The 20196-nt window shown below is 31.6% G+C and overlaps 1 protein-coding gene across 1 annotated transcript in view; it reads right to left on the bottom strand.

Moving 5' to 3' along the window:
• Window positions 1–470: 470 nt before the first annotated feature.
• LOC144553361 (uncharacterized) overlaps window positions 471–20196 on the bottom strand; it is a 55598-nt gene continuing 35872 nt past the window's right edge. The window contains exons 2-7 of the mRNA XM_078301490.1: window positions 3070–3214; window positions 2895–2945; window positions 2147–2198; window positions 2014–2072; window positions 1074–1119; window positions 471–806 (exon numbers count right to left, since the gene is read on the bottom strand). Of these exons, the coding sequence (XP_078157616.1) occupies window positions 667–806; window positions 1074–1119; window positions 2014–2072; window positions 2147–2198; window positions 2895–2945; window positions 3070–3198 (477 nt within the window). The 5' untranslated portion in view covers window positions 3199–3214 and the 3' untranslated portion in view covers window positions 471–666. The remainder of the gene's footprint in view (window positions 807–1073; window positions 1120–2013; window positions 2073–2146; window positions 2199–2894; window positions 2946–3069; window positions 3215–20196) is intronic.

The following is a 20196-nucleotide window of genomic DNA, read 5'->3' on the forward strand; positions in this document are numbered from 1 at the left end:
GTGCAGCAAATGTGAAAATGCTATAATGTACTTTCTGTATGAAATGTTTAGGAAATGTCTAGTACAAACACAAACTGTTATACACACGAAGCCACAGCTCATCCAAAGCTTTTATTGTATATATTGTATTCCTGAATATTTCATAAAGTCATACAGTGGATGTAGTTTGTATGACAAGTTAATAAATTGACAGCAACTGGAAAGATACTGCAACAACTTTTCATATGAAATGTTTCAGAAAACTCAAAGTAGCAATAAGAACTGTAGAATTTATGGTGTATGGATATCTGGGTCCTTGTTATACATGTACAACCTCCTAAACTCCCAAAAATTTCATATTAGCCCTGTAAATAACAAATATACTATATCCCAAGTTCCCAACAAAGCCTACATGAAAATCTTTTCATTCTTTACTTTTGTATGATTCGGTAAATCATGTTAATGAAACAAGAGTTTTCAAATCAGAAAGATTTTAAATTAAGTGACCTCTATTGTATTTATAATTAACTCCATGGATGCTCAAGTATTCCGTGCTCTAAAAATTTGACATTACAAGATGTAAAAAAAAAAGAGCATATACAAGCTTTTTCAGCATAAAAACAGTAGAGCAAATGACATATATAGCAGGCTATGAAATTACAATAAATAAAGGAGAAGACAAGCTCATCAAGATTTCTCGTGTATACTGTCAGATGAGTGGGCCCTCTCAACATACCGTGTAATTTGAGAAATTGTATAGTGTGAGGATGTAAATGCAGTATAATAAGATGTGACTGATAGCTGAGCGAATTTCGGGAGAGCATAAGCTGCAATAAAAATATCTTCACTGGTATCCACTAATAAGAGAAACAGTAAAGAAACCAGTGTGTACTAATTGGCAACAGACTAGTTGGTCAATTATTTCAATTTTGCTATTCACTTTGTCAGGCGTAACAGTACCTTAAACTAAACTTTTGAAAAAATATTATCAGTGGGAGTCTGTGACACGATAGTCAGGTCAGGTAATTGTATCGAGGTACAAGCAACAGCAGTGTCACATTTCTTGATTACTTCAAAATTGGTCAAGAAATTACCTCCAAATGTAGCACTAGCTCCAGAAAATAATAGTAATGGAGGAACCTACAAAAAATAGTCATTATTTAGTAGGAAACAAACCAAAAAGAACGAGAGAGTACTTTCATAAGCCAGCATCTAGGGTAAAAAAGTAAAAGGTAAAACTTAATTTACAGACCAAGCACGTTCAGAAATTACCAGGAGGTTATTTTAATATAAAAGAATCCACAGATAAAGATTTATCCATACATTGAATTTCTTTCTAGGTTACTCCCATACTGAATTCCACTACAGATATTAAACTTTAAACAGTTTGTACTGGCAAATGTATAATTTCAAGCTTCTAAACAGAAATTTGCAGTAGAAAGTCAAAATTTGCCCCTCCAAATTCTAGAGAGGAAAATCAGGTTCTAGAACTACGTTGCAAAAACAAAATTTGTAACAAACTTCATTTGACGAATCCTAACTGTTCGTTTATTTCCCAAGTAAACTGTGAAGAGCAACAATGTGTGCCACGTCTCAGATCCATGGACCATATGTGAAAATCAATGGAAGACGCAAACGTAATTTTTCCAAGTGTAAGGATCAATTTAGATTAAAGTTCAAGGGCCAAATGGCTCTCAAGATCAGTCGATGGACCAAAACCTGACCTTTCCTAGTTTTATAAGAAGCAAGGGCTTATCAAAGTGGTAATAAGGGGTGGCTAAATTAAAAATAATTATCAGTTTTGTCCTTTATATTTTATAATTTTTACAATATTTTTATACCTTTTTAGCTCCCCCTTATAAAATAAAATTATACTACATTAACTTACTCAACCCCCCACCCCTCCAAATCTCAATTTTCTAGTTCCACCTCTGGGATGAAGTACATGCATTGAGATTCATAAGCATATATCCCAGCACAAGACCTAAAGTGTACAAATGCCAAGTATTAGAGAAATCACCAAATGATCATTACCCCGATAAGGAATTGCATCCACTTGGGTCCCTTCACATGCTTCTGAACAAATGGTATCCCTGCGAAAACAGCAAAAATAAGTAAAAATTTAAAAATAACACAAAGAGTGACAAAGATTTAGAGTTTAACAAACCTGTATTAAACCCATGAACAGCACTTAGCATGGCACCAGCCCCAGATCCAGCCTACAACGAGACAATCATTAAAACAAAATGTTACAATTTGTGGCTAAGAAACTAGAAGAGTGAGGCTATGGTACTCTGCATAGCGCAGATTGGTCCGTGCTACGGATCAATATTTTCATTTTCAAAGTCTAAATAGTCCATCTGAACCATTCAACATGATATTCATATGAAAATGTATTTGCCGACTAAATTTTACATTTTTTTAGAATTTTTTTACTATTTTTTTTTAGATACCTAGAAAATCACTATTATTGAACGGTCTAGAATCTTTAGATCAAGTAATTTCTACCTATCTAAAAAAATAGTAAAAACATTCTAAAAAATGTAAAATTTCATCTATTAAATGGAGATCATGTTGATTTTTGTAAGTTAACTGTTTCATGATAATGAAACAGGCTACAAGCCTTTTATTCAAAAAAAAACTGAGATAACGTTAAATGGTTCAGAATCTCAGATTGATTGGTTGGAATTTGAAAATTGAGATATTAATCCATATCTATGGGTTTCATTTCATAAGAGAATGGCTGGTTTTTTACCGCTGGCTCGCCAAGCCTATCACGAACCCTCCTCCTTTATCCTGGCTTGGGACAGACTGTGCAGAAACTATACTCTATGCATAGTACTGTAGCCTCACTCAAAACTAGAGAAGAAAAAAAGAAAAGGAGAAAATATGATCCTATAATTAATGGAAAGTACCACAGCAGTGGCATCATGAAGCACAGATGTGATGGTCCATTCTGCTTCTCCCTGCATATGATCAAGGTTTTCTTAACCAATACACCACAAATCGAAACAAAATTGATTGAAACCATCTTAAAAAAAAAAAAAAAGCAAAACTGAATTTGCTTCAAAATGAAAAGGAAGAGCGTACGGAAGAAGGGGGTTTGATGAGAGAGAGACACCGGGGACAACGCGGCGACCCAAGGCCGGGATTTATGGTCGGATCGTGGTACAAGTTCCCCGTTCGGAGCTTCTCCTCGTACACTTCTCGAGTTCCCATGTTTGTTTAATTGTTTCTCTTTCTTTCTAAAAGCCTAAAACCCTAGTTTTGGAAACCCGATATGTTCGATAGGAAATAACAATCGGGTCGGGTGAGGCCCTCAGTTGGGCCGGATTAGGCCCATGTTTTGTTGTACCTAGCTTTGGGAATTGGAGGGAGTATCCTCTGGGATATCTCATATTTTGCGTGACCTACGTGTCCATTTTCTATTCGGGATAGCGCATGAGCCAGTATTATTTGAGCTTGAGATTCGTGCAGAACATATTTGAAAGGTTGAGATTTTCCAAAAGGTCACGCAAAATATGAGATATCTCAGAGGATGCGAATTCCCAAAATTAGGGGGTAGGAAAGGTATCTAATTTTCTTTCCTTCAATTGTCCTCTCTCAAGATGCCTATTTGTTTGAAAGGAATGAACAATTGTTGTAGATTGGTGTTGGAATGCTATTGAATTCGGTTGAAAAATTGAGTGACATTGTAAGAAAGTGTAAATATGGATTTAACTTGAAAATTTACAGCTAAATTCGTGCGGCCCTCCTTATTCTATCTAAATAAAATAGACTTTCAAAAAATTATGGAATAGTAATATAGAGTGCATTATTTTCAAGTACTAAAATAGCTTCAATAGTTCAAAATTAAAATGTAAAAATGACTGGACTTTGGAATTCAGCTTATTCAATATTCTTCCTCTATTCCGCTTGATACGGAACATACCCCTTGATAAACAAAAACTTTAGGCATCCAGACATCATTTTTTTTTATGTTGTTCCATATCTAATTATTATATTGAAATGATCTATTTTCTATCTTTCATAGTAAATTATGAAACAAATTAAATTACGTGTTTATTTTAGAAGTAGGGTTCAAATGTCTCAATCATGCGTCACATTTTTATTTTATTTTTAAAGTTTAAATATTCGATTCGAACTGCTCAACATAATTTTCATATTAAAATATGATTGGAGACCAAATTTTATATGTTTTTGGAAACATTTTACTATTTGTTTAATTGTTTAGGAGGGGGGATCCATTTATATCATTTTATGGTGACACATCTTAACAACATATACTTATAAATCATATTTGCGATTTCAAAGTCCAAATAGTTGATCCGAACCGTTCAACATGATCTTCTTATTAAAATGTGCTTCGAGACCAAATTTTATATTTTTTTAAAAAAATTTAGTATTTATTAAGAAGTGTACAAAATTATTTTTTTCAGACAATTATGAACTATTGAAAACAGTGATTTTCAAAAGTTCGTCCAAAATAGTAAAAAATTTCCAAAAAATGTAAAATTTGGTCTCCAAACATATTTTAATATGAAAATCATGTTGAACGGTTTGAATCAACTGTTTAGATTTTGAAATCGCAAAAATAACTTATAAAATATGGTGTCAAAATATGACATCATAAAATAGTGTAATTGGATTCTCTCTCTCTTTAAATAGGTATAAAATAACTACTTTAGCCCAAAATTTTCTAAAAAAAATAATTATTTTATACATATCTAAAAAAAGAGTTGTAGTAAATTTATTTTCATATTTGCCAACTCATGGCGTTATGGAAAGGCGAAGTTTTATTATAGGGGAAATTGTGAGAATGCCACTACAAAACTTTGAAATTGTGAGATTGCTATTACAAACTTCAAAATTGTGAGAATGCCACTATAAAACGTTTATAATTGTGAAAATGTCATTAACAGTGTATTTTTATAATATTTTTATCAAAAAATAACTGAAAAATACTGTTTTGATATACATAATTTTGTTCCTTGTTCAAAAATACTGGTTACATAATTTTTAAGGTCGAGTTAGCCCTGCATGTGTTTGTTCCTTGCCCGTTAAAGTTGCTCTTTGGGACAGTGTGAGGACTCTCTCGGGGCATACAATTTTGATGGGGTACATTGGCAGTAAAATTTCAAGGGTTAATCATATAAATTTTTAACAAAGCTATAGAGATTAATTTTATTGTATTCACAGTATTTACTTTAAATTATATAATAAAATTGGGTCAAATTATAAAGATTTTGAAAATTAAATAAGATCAATTGATTCTCATTCATTCTGAGTATCTCCGCCTCTGATTATGACAAACATGCCGGTGCAAGAAAAGATGTTGTGGTACAAGAAGTGCTAATGTGGCTTCTGTAATACTGTTGTAATTTCCTTTCGTTTTATTTTTCTCCTGTGATTGTGATGTATGTTTGTAAAAAGTTAATTTCTACACAACACTTGACAGTCGCTATTAAGTTTTTAAAAAGAAAAAAAATTTCCAGATGCCTATAATATTTCAGTCTATTTTTTATTATTTTCTCAAAGCCCAACTGCTATCTTCAAATCCGACTTGCATCTATAATATCAAAAGCTCCTCCATTGGGCCTTGTCAGGGCCTTTTTTAGCCCAATAGAATCAATAAAAGTGCAATATATTTGAAATTGGTGATACACTAAGCTGTTGGGCCCTGTTTCTTTTGACAAAATCACAATTTGCTAATCAGACCCCATGTCATCTCACCCATGACTTCTCTTTTTGTTGTAATAGAGAGACAAATATCATTTCTAATATAAAAAGCGCCATGGATTAGAAGACATGTAGGGAAGCTTAGGAAAGTGGTTTCCATTGATTGATGCTACCTCTTGTCTTCGCCTGCTGGTTTAGAATCATGTCTTAATGCTAGCATGCTTTAAAAGCAATGCTGGTTTTTTCTATTTCTTAATTTTTTTTTAGGCAAAAAATATAGTTGCGCATAATTCTACATGATTAATGTACTTATTTGTCAGCGTATTGTATATAAATACAAAGAGTAAGGCTATGGTAATATGCATATTATTTAGCAGGCCATACTATGAACTCATATCTTTGAAAACAAAGTTCAAATAATCGATCTGAACTACTCAACATAATCTTTATATAAAAATGTACTTCATATTTTTTTTTAAATTCTTTTATTTTTTTAGATAAGTAGAAAATCACTTGATTTAAAATTCTAGACCATCCAAAACTAGTGATTTTCTGCATATCTAAAAAATAGTAAATAAATTTCAAAGGAAAAATAAAATCTGGTCTCCATGTACATTTTCATATGAAGATCATGTTTAACAGTTCGAATCGACTGTTTAAACTTTAAAAATAAAGATGTAAATCTATAGCACAGGTCAATCCATAATATCTAATTATCTATATTACCATAGCCTCACTCTTAATATAATATATATTCATTGGATAGTCATCTTCTAGCTACTTGATCTGGTTGTAGGAAGAACAATCATACTCTATAATACTAAACAATCCTGGTATGAAGACAATTGATTGTTTTAGTAACCCTTTGTTTTGAACAAAAAAGAGCAATAAATCAAGCCCGACAACGAATTCTGCAACAAGCCTTCCAGAGAGCTCTGGGAACTCTAAAAAGTTCTTTAAATAGTGAATTACATTCTCGTACGATCCGTGCTAATATTGCCATTCTCGGTACCATAGAATGACAGAAATAATATAACTTATTAATCCTTCAACTTTAACTTGCATAATTAGTTGAAATTTTGCTAATTTGGAATCATCCAAATACTATGATAACAGTATAAAGTATAATTATTTTTGTATAAATATATCTAACCTTGCTAACCTAAAGGAAGGAACAAAGCTAAAGGCATAGCATATGATTTAGCCTTTTCCTAAAAACAATAGGTTCTTGTATTACATAACATGAGCATATGGGCCCAATGGGCCCAATATGAGCTGTGTTTCCTCCCCCCAACCCCCACTCTCTCTCTTCAACTCTTGAAATAGAGAAGGTCAACATTTCCCCCAAAAGAAGGGCGCAATACCAAACACACACGTCATCAGTCAATCATTAATCCTTCGAATCATACAACATAGTTATATAGCTCATCTTCTCCTCTGATAAAAGAACTGCACCTCTTTTGAATGGGCATTTCCAGTCATTTTATTTTATGGAACAAAAGGAGGAATTTATTATGTTTAAATATACATAATTAGCATTATATGTATGCATGAAAATTGATTTCAAATCTTCCCCGGTATCTTTGTAAATAATTTACTTGAATTATCTGGAAAAGATTCTCCCAGTCTCTGATTGAACCATGGAACTATAACTTGAGAGGTACATTTATTTATATGGTTGACTTCCATTAATTAATTATCTGACCTATTGTAAATCATGTTTTACCTAAAGAGGCAGTATACTTTGTTGACGAAGTTACATTGTATTCTGTTTAATCTTTTTAAAATTACGTGTTAATGTGGCATTAATTGGTTGACCTTACACAAGCTCATTTAAAGCTGGCTTAGTAAATGTATATGCTTCTCGTGCATTCTATAGTTCTATTCCATCCTTCATGCCAAATAGCAGAGATCACAATATAATTAAGTTTATAACTGAGATGCAAACGCTCTCCATTTTAAAATATTGATCCAACTAAATTACTCAGATGCAAGTGTTATAGAATTAAACGGAAGTATCCAGTTCAATGAGACTGGAGAGAAAGAAACCCAACAGATTAAATGGGCAAACGTGGATCCAGAGATCATCTAATTAGCTGTGCAATGCACTTATGCACTTGTGCGCACAGAGAACTCTCAGAAAACATGTGACAGGATACCCGGGTTGAAGGAGTCTATGACGAACATCTCCTGTAAAAAAATAAATCTAGACACCGGTGTAACTCAAGTTTAATGAGTTCAGATCCAACAGTGTATTGGATCGTGTAGAATGAGATATCAGTCGTCTATTCAATAGGTTTTGAAGTTATTTTAGCTCGGCCGGAAGATACCGGGGAAGATTTTAAATTATATTAACTATTATTTATGCAGGAATCAATCTTCCCTAGTATCTTTGTATATATTAGGGGCTGATTCTGAATTTTCAACAGGGAGGCAAAATAACAGTGAATAGAATTTAAATAGTTATTTGAGTTCAAACTCATTAGTTAATTGATTACTGCATAAAAAACAATGCTCTAACTTATAATTTTCAATGTTCATACTTCTAGTTTATATTGCTCTAACCCATAATTCTAATTACTAATCAGAATTCAAAAAAATTATTCTAATATTAACCATAAATTTAACTCAAATTACAAACCAAAATATTCATAAGGTAGCAAATAAAATTTCAAAAGAAAGCAAAGTTGGTTCAGACATGTAAATCTTCATAAAAATTCAAAATTCACAGGATTAAATGTGCATATAAATTTTTTTTATTAAAGTTAATAGTTAAATGTGCATTTTATAATATCTAAGCAAGATAGAACCAGACTTTCAAGTTATGGGGGTCAAACATAAATGTAAGTCAGTCATATAAAATTTTCATACTGCAAATGGGGGTCTAATATTACCGTATCTATAGCATTTTACCCTAAAATATATAGAAAATTGTGTATAAGTACATTTATTTTTTAAATAAATGGAGGTCAATTGATCTCATTCCTTAAATGTAGCTCTGCCTCTGTATCTAAGTATACATTAGGCAATCGTCAAATATGTATTATGTAATTAGTCAATTGTTCACTGTGTAATAACTAAGATAGCATTTTGTAATAAATGAGCATGAATTTTAAGCATTAAAAAAAATGAGTTCGGAAACTCAGGATAATTGTCCAGATATATTTTGACCACAACTGTTAATTATGTTTAAAAACAAATAATTATGTGTAGATAAATAAAGACTGTATTATGCAGTGTTTAAATGTTAATTTCATAAATAGTTAAGTGCATATTTTAAGTTAAACAAACACCACTGTCAATCTCCCCAATACTTACCGAGATTTTTTTTTTTACTATATTAAAAAAAAAAAACGCTTAACTTTTTTTTTTCGAAATTCTAATTTTACTGGTCAGTAGGGAGATATCGTAGTTTGAAACTGCGACACCGGTTGTGATTCCTCAGTCCAAATTACTGTAGTTTTATTTTTATCATCTGAGATGGCAGTTTCAAACTGCAACATCCTAGACTGAAATTGCAGTTTGATCCGTCAATTCGGATAAAATTTTAATTTTTCATAAAAAGGGGTTAATTATTATTTTTTTTTAAGATGGTAAAAGTAAAAATTTCGGTTATGTTCGTTACAAATCTGCTCGGATTTTAAAATAAAAAAATAAAAAATACTTCAGCTTCCCATAAAACAAGAGTAAAACAAGAGAATAAGAAAATATTTATAAATAAATTAAAAAATAAGAAAACAACAATTAAAAACATTTACAAAAAATAAATATTTATAAACATTTACAAAAAATAAACATTTATAAAATATATTTTTCTATTTAAATTTTCTCATATTTTAAAATTTTAATGAATTGTAAAAAATTTGATGTACTTTGTAAAGATAATAAAAATAATATATTAATATAATTAACTATATATGGTTTTACTGAATAGTAAATTAACCGAGATAATTATAGCTTGTTGCGACTTTAAGTTACCTAAAAAGCATGCCTTAATTTTTGATCGATCATTTTATTTCTTTTTATCGTTTTGAATTATCAGATAATTATAGCTTGTTCTGACTTTACATTTAATTATTTCTTTTTATAGGTAAAATCCGTTATTTTAAGGAGAATTGTGATATCCGAATCTAGACAAGTTGTTTAGTCCCACAAAGAAAAAGATAATATAAAGAGAACTCTTTATATAGTCGAAACTCATGATCAACATTAACGAAAAGTGAGAGAGGAGAGAGAGAGTCAAAGCAGTAGAGTGAGAGAGAGTGGGAAATAAAAAATGCAGTCCAACTGAATAATTTATTTCCCATAATTTTGAACTGTGTAGAGAAAAGCTGGGGAAAAATAATGGGAACGGAAGGGAGCCGAACACCCTCAAGGGATTCTAATCCTACTTACCCATTCCCCATCTAATTCCTACAGAAAAATGACCTACCGAACAGGGCCTTAGGGAATACATGTACCTTCTTATAATATGTGTAATTTGAATTCTGGCGCCACAAGCCAAGTCAACAGATCTAAACCTGTGGCAGTAGTGATGTTTATGAGATACTCTGCAAAATTTAAACTTTCAATGTTCACTGTACCAGCCTATCAGATAATATATACATTAGGCTTAACTTACCACATTACCAGCCTATCAAATAATATATAAATTAGGTTTAACTTACCACTACTATCAAATAATATACACAAGAGACCCTAATCTATTGGTAATAGAGGCTTTTTCTAATCATAACATCCTTAATATTCAATTTACGAGACAATTAACAGGTGTATTGTTGATTGAGTGGAATAACCTTCATACTCAACTCCAATACTATACACCAAATCCAGCTACAAATGATTCTTTGTTGTGGAGATGGTCCTTAGGGGAAATTTTTACCGTGCATTCTTTTTACAGGTGGCTTGAATATGGCGGCATTGTTAATACTGAATTCACTTCCATTTGGAATTCAAAATTACCCCTCAAGATCAAGGTTTTTTTGTGGTTATTAAAAAGAAATAGTATTCTTACAAAAGAAAACCTATGCAAGAGGGGTTGGACTGGAGATCCTTCCTGTCCTTTCTGTGGTGCTTTTGAAACAATGGATCATCTCTTTGTTTCATGTCATTTTGCTTTTCAAATTTGAACTTGGATTGCATCTCATAATAATTTTCGGTTTACTGGCTCTACCATGTCGGACATTTGGCATATAGCAGCTCCTATTCCTTTAAAAGATCCTTTATTAATTGAGCTAATTCGAGGTGTTGTACTATGGATATTTTGGCTGGAGAGAAATAAGATTTGTTTTCAACACACACCTATTCCTTCTTTGCAGGTTGTTGGTTCCAATATTATCTCCTTGACTATATTTTGGTGTACTACTCTTAACAGCGCTTTATTACCTTTTTTACCCCTAATTATGCCAATGGATATTGTTTCTATGCCTTGTCAGGACTTGATTATTCCAAGTGCAGATTTGAGCCCTATAGGGGTTGGTTTCCTCCTCCCAGGGGCAGAGGATGTAATCCATCAAGAGGCCGAGGAGGACATACAGGAAGATGGAATGCTTGGTACCGATCTACTGATGGCTCTGGAATGAGTTGATTATTGTTCTTCCTTTAGCTACGTGTTGTTGCTTTTGATGCTATGTGAGCATGTTTTTGTTGTTAGACATCCTATGTGGCTTTTCTTGCTCTGTGAGCATCTTTATCATTTCGGTACATGTATGTCGTTTTCATGGTACTTGTATATACCTTTTGTAAGCTGTTACTGGCTTCTTTTCTGGAGTTGGTACCAGCATAACATCTATTTGTTTCAATGGAAACTGGTGGGTTCTTTCCCCACTTTATCAAAAAAAAAAAAAAACTTACCACCAACTAATTCGGTATGGATGACAAAATAATTATTCTTAAATAAATCAACTCCCAAAAATTACACGGAACATTTTATTTAAAATTATATAAATTTCACTTTTATCGTCATAATTTATACATAATTCAAATTTAGATGCCCACATTCAGGCGAGCATACCAGTCTACCAGAATATAGACTTAACTTACCACCAGCTAATTAGGAATGAATGACAAAATAATTGTTCTTAAATAAATCGACTCCCAAAAATTACACATAACATTTATTTAAATCTATACAAATTTCACTTCTATCGTATAATTTATACATAATTCAAATTTAGATGCCTACATTCAGGCAAGCATACCAGTCTACCACATAATATATAAATTAGCTTTAACTTATCACCAGCTAATTAGGAATGGATAACAAAATAATTGTTCTTAAATAAATCAACTCCAAAAAATTTACACAGAACATTTTATTTAAATTTATAAAAATTTCACTTCTATCGTAATAATTTATACATAATTCAAATTTAGATGCCTACATTCAGGCAAGCATACCAGTCTACCAGATAATATATGAATTAAGCTTAACTTATCACCGGCTAATTAGAAATGGATAAGAAAATAATTGTTCTTAAATAAAATAACTTCCAGAAATTACACGGAAGATTATTTAAGTTTATATAAATAATTTCACTTTTATCGTAATAATTTATACATAATTCAAATTTAGATGTCCACATTCAGGCGAGCTTATCACTCTACCAGATAATATATAAATTAGACTTAACTTATCACCAGTTAATTAGGAATGGATGACAAAATAATTGTTTTTAAATAAATCGACTCCCAAAAATTACACGGAACATTTTATATAAATTTATAAAAATTTAACTTTTATCATAATAATTTATACAGAATTCAAATTTAGATGTTCACATTCAAGCGAGCAGAGACATAAATTCTCTCAACTTAAAAAGGATTTTTTTTTATAAACCATAATTAATTAAATAAAATTTAGCAAAGCAGCATGATTAGTTTTTTTTTTTTTCAAAAACCACAAAGACCGAAATGGCCATTCGGTCTCCACATTTGCTTTTCCCCATACCAAATTGTCAATTCGGTCTCCATATTTTTTTCGCTTTTCGTGCGGCTAACTATGTGGAAAGCTATTTTTCTTGAGACCGAATTGGCGATTCGGTCTCCAATTTTTTTTGTTTAAAAACCTATTTTTTATAATATATGTATAATATATACATATATACATAGATGAGGGTTAAAATGCACTCTCTTTTTGTGCTTCTAACGTGCAGTCTTCCCTCATATCTTCATTTTCAAAGTTCAAATATATTATATTATATACATATATTATATTATATATACATATACATGAGGAGGGTTCAAATGCCTCCATGTTTTTGTGCCTCCATCTCTCTGCATCATTTTCAAAGTTCAAACAGTCGATCCGAACCGCTCAACCTAACCTCCACACTAAAATATGTTTGGAGACCAAATTTTATATTTTTAGGAATTTTTTTACTATTTTCTTAGATAGGTACAAAATCAGTAAATCTGAACCATCTAAAAACAATATTTTTTTTACCTATCTAAAAAAATAGTAAAAAAATTCCTAAAAATATAAAATTTGGTCTCCAAACATATTTTAGTATGGAGGTTAGGTTGAGCGGTTCGGATCGACTGTTTGAACTTTGAAAATGATGAAGAGAGATGGAGGCATGATGGAGGCACAAAAACATGGAGGTATTTGAACCCTCCTCCATATACATATACATATACATATATTATATGAGGAGGGATCCGATTACACCCTTTTTTGGTGACACCGAATTACACTCTCCATTTTCAAAATTTACAAAGTCCAAACAGTCGATCCAAACCGTTCAACTTGTTGGATATGTTAAAATGTGCTTGCAGATCAAATTTTACATTTTTTGGAATTTTTTTACTATTTATTAAGTATTTAACAAAATTGCTATATTCATACCGTTGAATTTTTGTACCTATCTTAATAAATAGTAAAAAAATTTAGAAAAATATAAAATTTGATCTGCGAGCACATTTTAACATATCCAACAAGTTGAACGGTTTGGATTGACTGTTTGGACTTTGTAAACATAGGGTGTAATCCGGTGTCACCAAAAAAGAGTGTAATCGGATCACTCCTCATATTATATATACATAAAAAGGGATTATTCGGATCTTCTGTGGCCGCGTCTGTGAAAATGTAAAAAAATCTAGAGACCGAATTGGCAATTCAGTCTGGGGAAAAAGCAAATGTGGAGACCGAATGGTCATTTTGGTCTTTGTGGTTTTTGAAAAGAAAAAAACTAATCATGCTGCTTTGCTAAATTTCATTTAATTAATTATGGTTTATAAAAAAAATTCCTTAAAAAGAGAAGGCTATCGAGTTGTGATGTACTTGTTTAAATAAAGTCAAAATTTAAATTTCTACAAGTAAATTCTGGAGTTAACCAAGAGATTAGGTATGGATCTTTTCTGCACGGATACCTTAATTTAATAAAATATTTTAGTGTAATTATTGGTTTAGTCCCTTTTCATTGATGATTTGATGGGCACTAATCTGTTGATATATTAATAAATTCGCTTCAAATTTTTTTCCATCAGCAATCAAGAAAGAAATTAGAAAAAAAAAAAGTCCATGACTATGAACTAGGGGTGAAATCGGTATGGATAATAACCATCCGTATTCGAAAATTTAAATGTGGATATCTGACATCTGAATATCCGTGTGGATAAGGATACTGATATGGTTTTATATTTCAATTGTCCCGAATAGTAGATATATACCATATATTTTAATATATATTATGAAAATTTTATGTTATTCATCATTATAATTAGATAAATGTTACGAACTTTAATATTTATTACTATTTTTTATATTATTTTAATAAATATCCGATATGATCTGAATCTGTATCTGTATCAATTTAATATCCGCTCTGTATCCGTATTAAGAAAAAATAAATATAAATATAATTTTATCACTATCCGCTCCGTTTTTAGAATTTGTATCATCTGCATTAACTTAAAAATGAATATTTCAAGTTAATGTATTTGAACCGTTTGATCGGCTTCGAAATTTGTACGAATTAGATCCACACTAATATTAAAGACATCCCTATGTTTTAGGTGAGAGCTGAATGAACTCCGTTTACGATAGGACGACCGATGTATATTAACTCAGATGATGCTCTTTTGAGTTATCTCCTAAAGTAACCCAACTTTTGGGTTTTGGATCAGGACCATCTGATTCGAATCCGTTGTTCGAGATTACTTCGGAATTCAAATTTGTTATTTGAGATATGTATGCTTCGCTTTAGATGGATTATCACATATTTGAATCGGATGGTTCTAATTCAAAATCCAAAAATTAGGTTACTTTCCTCGATCTCAAGTTCTCAACTCCGTTTTTACCCCTAGCCCCTAGGCTCAGAACATTCCAAAATTTATCATGGGAAGACCTCCTGTTGAACAGGTTAGGCTTTCATTTTCAATGACAAAATTTCTCTCCTGCTTTCATTTCAAGGTGTCCTATCCATTCAATTATTTGACTTTCTCACCCTCTCCTGTCCTGTGTGCTGTTTAAATGATTCCTAAAGTCGAACAGTTCTATAATTTATACACCCTACAAGGTAGATTCTTCATCACTTTTAATTAGGGGTGCACAAAAAATTCGAGATTTGTGATTCGATTTGAGTTTGATTCGAAAAAGTTTGAAAAAAATTCGATTCGAAAGTAATTCGGTTCGAAATTAATTCAAACCAGTTCGATTCGAAATTAATTTAATTTCGAATTCGAACCAGGCCCAATTCGATTCGTGTGGTTCGCGAATCTGACCCAGTTCGATTCGTTTAAATCAGGCCCAATTCGTTTACATGCGGATTGATTTCATTTACGAAGCAGCGGTGTAAAAAAGAGATGTAAAAAGGAGATGAATAAAATAATAGTTTTCATTTACGCGTGGCCCTTCGTCTTCTCCCCTCCCTGCGTGCCCAATTTCTTCCCTGCTAACCCGCATGCTCTTATTTTCTTTCAATATTCCAAGGGAAACTTCCTTCCGTCGATCAACCTCTGTTTCAACAAGTGCTTTCAAGCAAAGCCTATTTTGGACTTAATCCGCGCGCTAGCAATTTGATGACCTAATCCAGCTTTAAAATCGCTGCAGCAGATTTATTTCCAAGCTTTAAGCTTTCAATTTATGCTTTCTCTTTCCTTTTAAGCTTTTAATTTCGAACTAATTTCGAATCAAATCGAACTAGTTCGAATTATACCGAATCGAATTCGAATTAACCTTTTAGGTTTGAAATCTACTTCAATTTCGAATTGGGTTCGGTTCGAAATAATTTCGAATTCGAATTCGAACTAAGCCCAATTCGATTCGATTTGGTTCGTTTGCAGCCCTACTTTTAATCCAGTGATATTTAATTTTACCCATTTTAATAAATATTTTATTAAAAATAATTAGATTTTAGAAAAATTTATAAAAATACCCAAACCGAACAGAATATTTGTGGACCGAAATTAAAATTCCAGACCATACAGAATATTTATGGTCCGAATTTTTTTTTTTTTTTGAATTGAGTGAAGTTTCGTATAAAAATTGATCGACATACAGTGTTGATATCTCACGATCTGTTTGGAGATTTCGTACGAAACTTCACAGACTTGTTATATGATGTCAAGACTGCATGTCGGTCAATTTTCACGATTTTTGGAGATGTTTTGCTATGTTAACCAGGGGTGCAAAGTTGGGCTCAGAATGCACTTCTTTAGCAGTTCGGACAATTTTTGAGACCTGATATCTCATGATCTGTTAGGAGATTTTGTACGAAACTTCACAGCCTTGTTCTATGATGTCAAGACTACATGTCGGTCAATTTTCATGATTTTTTGAGATGTTTTGCTATGTTAACCAGGGGTGCAAAGTTGGGCTCAGAATGCACTCCTTTAGTAGTTCGGATAATTTTTTAGACCTGATATCTCATGATATTTTTGGAGATTTTGTACGAAACTTCACAATCTTGTTCTATGATGTCAAGACTGCATGTCGGTCAATTTTCATGATTTTTTGAGATGTTTTGCTATGTTAACCAGGAGTGCAAAGTTGGGCTCAGAATACACTCCTTTAGCAGTTTGGACAATTTTTGAGACCTGATATCTCACGATCTATTTAGAGATTTCATACGAAACTTCACAACCTTGTTCTATGATGTCAAGAATGCATGTCGGTTAATTTTCATGATTTTTAGAGATGTTTTGCTATGTTAACCAGAGGTGCAAAGTTGGTACTATGTGCAATATTTTAGCAGTTTGGTCAATTTGCCCAACTTTGCACCTCTGGTTAACATAGCAAAACATCTCCAAAAATTGTAGAAATTGACCGACATACAGTCTTGACATCATAGAACAAGGCTCTGAAGGTTCGTACGAAATCTCTGAACATATCGTGAGATATCAGGTCTCAAAAATTGCCCGAACTGTTAAAGGAGTGCATTCGGAGCCCAACTTTGCACCCCTGGTTAACATAGCAAAACATCTCAAAAATGAGTGAAAATTGACCGACATGCAATCTTGACATCATAGAACAAGTCTGTGAAGTTTCGTACGAAATCTCCAAACAGATCGTGAGATATCAAGACTGTATGTCTGTCAATTTTTATACGAAATTTCACTCATTTCCAAAAAAATATATATATATCCGGACCGTAAATATTCTGTGCGGTCCGAAATTTTAATTCCGGTCCGCAAATATTCTGTACGGTTTGGGTATTTTTATAAATGTTTCTAAAACCTGGTTATTTTTTATAAAATATTTATTAAAATGGGTAAAATTAAAAATCACGGCTTTTAATCCCAGGCAAAATGAAATTAGTAAAAGAATAAACCGAGACAATTGGAAATGGCCAGATATTCCATTCCGTCCGAATTATATGTGAAAAAAATTATCCATATTGTTACTAATCCTGTCACGTCACGTTACATCACGGATATGTCACACATATAAATCACGTGATGTGCCTTTTTAAAAAAAATGATATATCACATTACTTGATTAATTTTTCAACAATATTTTTAATTTTATTCCATTTTATAGTAGTTTCTTATTTTTTTAGCATTTTTTTTTATTTCATTGACAATCAACTTAACACTAGAAAAAATAACTAAATATGACCAATCACATCACGTCACGTGTGGTCATAATACAACTATTTATGTGATGTAACAATCTTCCGTTGATTTAATAATGTCAAATTATATCACATAAAAAATTAATCACGTGTTATGATATGATATAATCAAATTACGACATGTTACTCACGTTACACTTTGCACTAGTATTATACCCGTCATATCACACATTATATCAAACATCGGAAGGATTATGGAGAAATGTTAATGGTAGACTAGTAGTGCATTAATTTGTTATCGTATAAGTTTACTTAGTTTAATGATAAGATCAATTAATGACATCGCCAAAAAATTATTACATGCAATGTAAATAATTATCAATAATTTTTTTTTTTTGTAAATTGCTACACTCTTATTTAACGATCCAAATTGAAATGAACAATAATCGGATTAAGATATTGACAATAATATTTTAATTTCGTGCAGTACCCGGATCATGCACCTTTTCATTCTGACTATATTGTCCACGCGATGTAAAACTAAAACAACATTGTCAATATTTTTATATAATTTTTTTATTAGTTAATTAGCATTACCATATATTTACGGTATTGTCATATGGCGAATTAATAGCCCTCCCTAAGAATTTTTTTATTTAGTTTCAGTCATAATTATTACTTGGGATTTCTCTTTCTTTTTTTTTGCAAAAGTGGTAATCCACCTGTTTAATTACGAAAACAATAGAGTTCATACAAAGCATAACATAGCACTAAGAATCTAAAATAAAATCGAACTATGAATACGGCTAAACAAAGCACAATAGAAAATATAACATCACAACAAAATCATAAAGTAAATAATAACTACTAAGGCCAACTAAATGGTGTCACTAATGACAATAACACTCGAAGAAGAGGACTTGGTAGAAGACCAGCAGCTGCATCAATAGTATCGTAAACAGCTCTCTCACACAAGTAATCAGCTAGGTTCGACCCTTCTAAACCAAAACCAGTGTCCACGACGAAATCCAACTGGGAGCTATCCTGGTCCTATGTGTCAGTGTGGAAGAGAACTATCATAGTGCCTATCTGAATCAAAGAAGAAACATCCAAAGACATAATTAAAGATAACTTAAAATATGAATTATCTAATCTTGTCTTACGCCAATATGAAGTTAAAGTAATAATAAAAGAAGCCACAACCCTAATGGAAAGTATGTGTAAATTTTGAAAACAAATTCTATTTCTTGTAAGTCAAATGATGTGTTTGGATGAAGTTGGGTTAGTGAGAAAACCCAAATTTGAGATAGTGAGCTAATCCAACTTTTAGTTGAGTTAGTAGAATACCATGCTAACCCATTAAAGACAAACAAAAAATAGTCCGTTTTTGCTAACCCAAACACATTCAAACGTAAAATAATAGTTTCGGAATAGTAGCTAACCCGGGTTAGTACTATTCTTTGCCTCATCCAAACGCACACATATAAAGTAGCTGCCTTAACCAATTCAACTAGTAATGAATCCTTTAAAAGAATACAGTAATCAAAATATCAAAGATCAGACATTTGAGTACAATTAAAATGAAAATTATTATGTTTGCCTATCCAATTCCAAAAAGAAGAAATAAAAGGGCAAGTAACAAATAAATGGTCAACAACCTCAGGTGGACCACAAAAGCAACAGTCTACATTATCCTGCCATCCTCTAGATTGTAGATTGCATTTAGTAATTAAGATTTTATCTTGTCTAAGTAATCAAATAAAAACCTTAATCTTAAGTATTATCTTAGCCTTCCAAAGAGTATTGTAAGTATTGGTTGCAACACCTCTAAAAAAAAACCATTTATATAGAGATTGAACAGTAAAAACACCAGAAGAAGTCCATCTCCAAATGATCCTGTCAGGTGAAGAGTCTAAAGAATGAGAAGGGAAAAAGCTTAATAATTGGATCCATTCAGATAATATAATACTCGTAAATTGCATATTAAATTGCAAGCTAAAAGGGAAATTCATAAACACCTCTGCCACAATAATATTAGGATTAGAAGAGATTTTGAAAAGATTAGAAAAAACACAATATAAAGAGCAATTTCCAATATCATGCCATCTATCTAACAAAAAAGAAGTAGAAACACTATTTTCAACAATTCTACTAATCCCCATATCAAAAATGTGCACTAAATCTAATATAGCAGCTCAGAATGAAGAAAATCTGCTATTGGTTAAACCATTTAGATCATATTTTGCAATAAGGATAGATTTCCACTTTCCTTCAACTGTTGGATCCTTGAATCTAAACCACCAATTAATTAAGAGAACAATATTCATATAATTAAATATCTAACACACCTAAACCCCATGCTTTAACATTACATTTGTTTGAATGCATGAGCAATATTCATATGATCTAACGATTTTATTTTAACGTTTATGATTTATATTTTGAGTTATTCGCATTTTAAAATAGAGACACAAAAATGGAGATATTTGAACCTCTTTTTTATTTAAATAACTCAAATATTTGA

This window comes from Carex rostrata, chromosome 4 (assembly GCF_964058835.1).
Source record: "Carex rostrata chromosome 4, lpCarRost1.2, whole genome shotgun sequence".
Classification (NCBI taxonomy): Eukaryota; Viridiplantae; Streptophyta; class Magnoliopsida; order Poales; family Cyperaceae; genus Carex; species Carex rostrata.